Source organism: Phaenicophaeus curvirostris, chromosome 6 (assembly GCF_032191515.1).
Source record: "Phaenicophaeus curvirostris isolate KB17595 chromosome 6, BPBGC_Pcur_1.0, whole genome shotgun sequence".
In the NCBI taxonomy this organism is placed as follows: Eukaryota; Metazoa; Chordata; class Aves; order Cuculiformes; family Cuculidae; genus Phaenicophaeus; species Phaenicophaeus curvirostris.
The window spans coordinates 56,542,285-56,548,753 of record NC_091397.1 but is presented as its reverse complement, the minus strand read 5'-3'; the positions used below and the strand labels follow the sequence as shown (position 1 = coordinate 56,548,753).

General features: G+C 39.1%; 1 protein-coding gene across 1 annotated transcript in view; it reads left to right on the top strand.

The window, feature by feature from the left end:
* The window catches only part of IL6 (interleukin 6), a 4,744-nt gene extending 2,869 nt beyond the window's left edge, over positions 1 to 1,875 (top strand). The window contains 1 exon segment of the mRNA XM_069859076.1: positions 1,406 to 1,875. Coding sequence (XP_069715177.1) covers positions 1,406 to 1,597 — 192 coding nt within the window. The 3' untranslated portion in view covers positions 1,598 to 1,875.
* The last annotated feature ends 4,594 nt before the right edge of the window (positions 1,876 to 6,469 follow it).

The following is a 6,469-nucleotide window of genomic DNA, read 5'->3' as shown; positions in this document are numbered from 1 at the left end:
TTTGCCTGAGTAAGAACTACCCAGGTGAGTAAGGACTGCAGAAATCTCTAGGCATTATTTCCTTCTGGCTCCTTTTTGACATCTGAAAAGCCCATTGTGTGTTTGCCATAGCTTTCCTAACCTATTTATTTACGTCATCATTCTTTAACTGAAAGGGAGCTGACCTGCTTTTTTCACACTGTGCTAGCTAAGAAGAATAGTCCTGTCACAAGACAGCAACTAACACCTGACTTCCAACTTGATATATGAGTTTACAGAAAGTTCGTTTTGTAACTGGGGAAGACGAGAATTTTTAGAAAATTAGTAGGAATGAGGTAACTGGAACAGGCAGAAATAAGCACAGTGACCAAAAGCAAAACCTGTACTTGCAGAAACTAGTTTTTGAGAGAGGAGTCTTCACCTCCAGGCTGAACATTTTTCTTTAGAAATTTATCTGCTATTTAAGGCAAAGGAGCGAAGGACAGGTTCTGCCGCTTGTGGTCAAGTAGATCCACCAGCACAATACTGGTCTGGACACCCAGACACAAACTTTTACAGCATGCAACAAGGAGATGGATATACCAGGAAGTAGGGGTGCAACGAGAATCCACTTCCAAGTAGTCTGGACAGAAGGAATATTCATACTACTAAAAAAGAAAGGTGTTCCAGAAAGAGGCGTGCATGCTTTTGTGACTTGTTAAAGGGTAGAAGAGATCCTAAACCCAGGATGAAGCAGCCGCTTTTTTTATTAGACTTTTAGATCCCAAATTGTCTCAAACAGCTCCATGATTTGGGTGAGTAACTGCCATTTTCAGAAGTCACCTACTTGCATTTTCCAGGCCTGACTTTCCAGTCAGCATTAGGCATGTAACTCCCTTTTTCTCATTTCGCAGTTAAGATCCCACACACCAGTGAAAGCTGGCAACGCTTAAGTCTCCCACGTGCCTAAATGCCTGGAAAGTAGCTGAACGAGTTTCACATCTTTAGAAACTGTTACTCTACTACAAAATGTGAGAGTACTCCAACATCATCTAATTCACTTATGACTCAGGATGAAGCAGCCAGTACAGCTTAGGACAAATCACGATCAGCATCTTCCCAACCAACCACGTGGTTGGCAGATAGCAGGAGAGGTTTATCAATCTATACCATCCTGCAAGCTGGACTGCGAGGCCAGATGTTGCATTCAAGCCAGAACAAGCAATATAGATCAGACAAGACCTTCCAGTTCTTCCCCAATAATCATAGCAGGCATCAACCTCAAACCTAGTAGGGCTCTAGGGAAGCCTACGTCCCAGGGGGGTCTGCCATCCACTATACAGGAAGGGTGTATACACAGGTGATAAGGAACTCATTAACTGATGCTCTCCAACAAGCTCAATTACAGAATTTTAACCAGGGGACCCCAATATTTTCCTTTTCACAGGTGATCAATCCCGATGAAGTGGTCATCCCAGACTCAGCTACCCAAGAATCCCTCCGCGCAAAGCTGAAGTCTGATAAGACCTGGATAGAGAAAATCACTACCCACCTTATCCTCCGAGACTTTACTTCGTTTATGGAGAAAACCGTGAGGGCCATTCGCTACTTGCTAAACACCAGGAGTATCAGTGCCTGAATGTTTTAATTCAGGCACAATCCTTTGTTACAAATCTGTCATGTGGCAGATGACAGTGTTGTTCTGTTTTAAGAACCAGAAATAGTAACAATGATTTGCATTTTTATATATTCTCATTTCCTTCTAGGAACCTATTTATTGTATTTAAAATATTTATTAAATTCTAGTGTTTCCTATTTATTTTTCTGATATTTAGAAATAATTTAAACAAAGGATGTATTTTATTTCATTTCTAAGGGTACTATTCAGAATATTATTTTACTAAATATGTATTCAACCAAAAAATATTTTCAGAAGCCAGGAAAATTTTGTATAACTTATGCTTTTAAAATATTTGAGAGATGTTATTTATGACTTATTTATATTTTTAGAACAAATAAAAGTTGATTTTAAATAAAAACAACTGTATGAGCTGTTCGAACTTTAAATAAGACTAAGGTTCTCTATCCAATTTTTAATTCCTGCAATTAACAAAATAGCCACTTTCAAGAATTTAAATTTTATCTATATAATTAGGTCAGTAACCTACATTGTACATACACGCACATACATACACAGCTTGAACAACACATCATTCTTAAAATGGGATATAAAGGAACCAGATGCACTGAACATGGCACTGAAGAATGAACAAGAAAAAGCATCATTGCTATTGAAAAACAAATAAACAATTAGCCCTCTATATTTAACAAGGAACACCCCACAAAATTGTAATTGTCAAGCAATCTCTTTTAAACAAATAAAATGGTAAGATACCACATTAACAGCTTTGACATGAATGCCATCATCTGATTAGACTTACTGCTGTCATCCAAGAGAATTTTCAAAGTTTGATTAAGCATCTCTCCCCTCTCCCAAGAAGCAGGAAAAAAAATTTAGGTTCTTTCCTTAGGAGTTACAAATCAACATATTGCTGTGGAGAAGTCAGTGACCCTTAGCAATCTAATGCACTCGTCTTTTGTAATTTGTATTCCACTAGCATGACTACCTCACAGAGCGTGAATACAGTCTTGAACACTGTAGATAAAAAAACAACAGGTCCTCAGCCAGAGTACCAAATCGCTCAAATGTTCCTTAGCTGTATTATCTGCTTCATTGTGGTAGTGTGAATACCTCCTATGCTCATACTCAAGGAATTCACAGCACACACAAGGGATACAAGGAGCAGGAGCCCCCCTCGAGCTTAGTCGGTGCAGATGAGGACATGAAAGGCAAATGCTGGAATGTGGATAAGGGTGTCAGTAGATTCTCCTCTTCCTCTGAGCAATCCAATTGTCCACATATGCATTGATGGAGATGCCAAAACAGTGAGCAGTCCACCTGCACCTCAGAGGCTCAAACCAAACCAAACCAAACCACAGCTTTGCCCAATATGGTAAAAGCAACATCTTGAGTTGTGCAATGTCTCAAGGATGAATAAGGAGACCTCAGGGAAGTCACTTTCATGATGTCTGTGGTGAATGGGGTTTTCTCACAGCACAGAAGACCCTGCTTTGGCCATCTGGACACGTACTGGAGGAGACATTAGGAAAGCCCAGTTTGGCTTTTTCACAGCTTACCTTCACAGGAATTTTTTTAGTGACCATTTGGTTAGAGACCGTTCTGGCCCTTATTATGTCCGTAATAGCTGAGAATCAAATGTGGATCCTACATTGGACCTTTTAAAGACTTTAGTATGACTATGTGAGGAGGGAGAGGGAGACGGAGAGGGGGAGACGGAGAGGGGGAGACGGAGAGGGGGAGACGGAGAGGGGGAGACGGAGAGGGGGAGACGGAGAGGGGGAGACGGAGAGGATCATCAATTTACCTGTGGTCGCTCCACAGACATCAGCAGTTCTCAGGGTACTTGAATGCAGCTGCTGCCCTGTTGGCCATGGTTTCGCTGTCACTGTGCCAACTGTAGGGATTGTCCCCAGCGTAAGCACTGCTTGCTGAAATCTACACTCAATTGTGCCTATGGATTCATATGGAGGTCAGAGGAGAACTAAACACTCTTGAGTATGCTGTGGGGCCCCTCAAACTAACCAACTTATTGTCCCTTCTCCAGTCTGCTGTGTAGAAACTATTTTACAATTAACAAGCACACAGGAACATTGTAGTTAGCAGACCAGCACAAACACATAAACAGAGCAATAGCAAAAGCAAGTGTTCCTCTTATAAATCAGTCCTCAAAAATCGCTGTGCTACTTCTAGCAACAATGAAATACCTCAACACTTTTATTGAAAAGAGCTCCACTTAACTGACAGCAAACTCACGAAGTGAGGCAAAAAAAAAACTCAATCAAAAAGACCTGTTGATAATTGCTGATAAAAACCAGGAAACTACTCAGCAAAGAAGCATTCTGGCTGCTGCTGTACAGGACCAGCCTCTCCCCACATATCCCAGGTAGACCTTCCCCATATTCCCCTGGAATCTCTGCTCATTAACCTCACACACAGATTTCCAAATGCTCCGTTGATTAGTAACTCCCTTCATCCTGAATTTGCCTTGCCAATGCAGGAAGAAGGTAAAACTAAGTTAAAAAGCATGCATAAACTCCATAGCATGCAAGAAAGCCCATAGTATTAAGAGACAGTGTTCAAGATAAGAAACAAAATTTTCCTCAGTGCTGTAGACATGACACTAAAATGCCAGACAAGAGGAAAAAAAAAATAAAAAGAATGCAACCTAATACAAAAGCAATCTGTAATGCAATTGTTTTTCCACAATGACAGTGTCTGAAGTATCATTTTTCCATTTTTTAACCATATCTTTTTCCATCAGACATGTAAGATTTTTTTCTAATAAAAAAGGAAAACGTTTCAGCCTGATTCACTTTGCAGGCTGCACTACCATTCCCTGCCCAGTAAGCCTATGTACTGATGTAAATGCTAAAATTTGGCACGAAGAACAACAGCTACTTGAAAGCGACTGTCTGTATCTCTAGTACCTTCACAGGTTTTATTAACAGCTGATGGCAGGTGAGGTTAGCAGGACGGAGCTGATGCTACAAGAGTTAGGTCACCGTGGAAGCAAGGGGAGCAGGATGACTTTTCAGCAGTAATGAGCCATTAGGTTGGCTTAACTTGATGGCAAACTTCCCTCTAAATTAGCCACAGTTATTTGAAACTAGTAATCTTCTCCGCATTCAATGTAAAAGATAAATTGGGGGAAAGGTAAGCATACGATAGCGGACATCAATCAGATCCTAGTGGTAAAGAAATGCTGCCAAATACATATATATACGCATCACTACAAACCTTGTGATATTGGATAGGAAGCTTTCCATAAACCCCTTCTGATCTCTCTCAGTGAGTTTCTTTCTTCTTTTTGATAAAGAAAACCAAACTCCACGCCTTCATCCCCAGAAAATGCAACCTCTGCAGGCTCCAACACTGAAATACCATTACTTCCCTGTAGTCGTAATAAAATAAATAAATTTCCATAATCTAAACATATTTAACCCAATCTTGGTGTACTTTCAAGACTGACCTTGGCACTCATCAGAAAACACACTACATAAATTTTGCAATCTAAATTTCTATTCAGAAACCAGAATCTAAGAACATTCAATCTTCCATGAGAAGAAGAATATTAATCTTCAGATTCAGAAAACTAAGATCTGATTTGCCATGACACACTTATTTCTATCAGACAGCGCTTACCTAACAGTATTTTTCTGGTTTAACTGTACTGAGGGCAAAATTCTGACTGGATTCAATAACAGCAAATGTATTTATGATTAGGTGTTTCTTTATTCCTTTGAAATTATATATTAATAGATAGTTCTACGTTCTGTACCATAAAATAGGGACATTATGATGTATAAGAAAATTGTACTAACAGTTCTATTACCTAAAAGAATCACTTAGAGATATTACACAGACATACAACAGCAAAAATCACTTAGGGAAAGCTCTAAGTCCCATCCTCAAGTAAAAAGAGAAGAACTAATAATGGCTTGCTACTTTGAAGTTGCTTGAACTTATTTTTGTTAGAAACTTAGAACTGACTTTTCAGTCAGAAGAAATAAACAGAGAGTAAATACCCTTTTCCATTTAGCAGATAAGCATGCCCTCTGCCTTACCCATCCCCTAATCCTGAATTAACATAAGCATAAGCAAGAAATAATGCATGTAACCCACAAACTTAATCAAGAAACAGCTATTGTACTGCACATCATCATGGAAAAGTACTTAGAAATTGCAATTAAGTAGTTACTTGTAAAAATTAAATTAGTCATATGAACTTTAACCAGGATGTGGTCTCTACTGGTGTGGTGAGAAGAGATGTAATGAAATGTTATTTCCAAATATAACATCAGTATCATCATAGCTTAAATTCCAAGCCTGTAATGAGATCTTTCCAAAAACATTCAGGATATATAGTGATATATCCTGTTTTATAACTGTGATGAGATACAGTACAGTGACTTTCTATCAGCCACGTCTACATCAGGAATTTGTAATAGAATTAAATACTCGTTCTAAAGTTCTCATCAGCTCCTTTTTTGCCTCACAAATAGCCAGTCTCTGAAGAGTTTTTTGTAACAAAAAGGTAGGTTCCTTTGTAGATTAACTTATTAAGAACAAATTTATCTGGAAAGCCAGATATCCTTTTTTGTTATCCCATTTAGTACAATTTTTCACATCCAAACTCCAGGAGATCCCAAGCCCACACATCAAGACCAAGAAACCCACCAAACACAAGACTCCCTCATTATCACACATGAAGCACCACAGGGCTCTCTCACGTCCATGCTGGTCCTTTCCTCACTTCTTACTTAATTTTGACTCTAAAAGATCTTGTCTGCTTTTCCTACTCCTTATTCTTCTTCTGACCTTTATTCTCATTTCAGGACCCTAGCTTTCTCCCTTCCTGCATTACTTTTA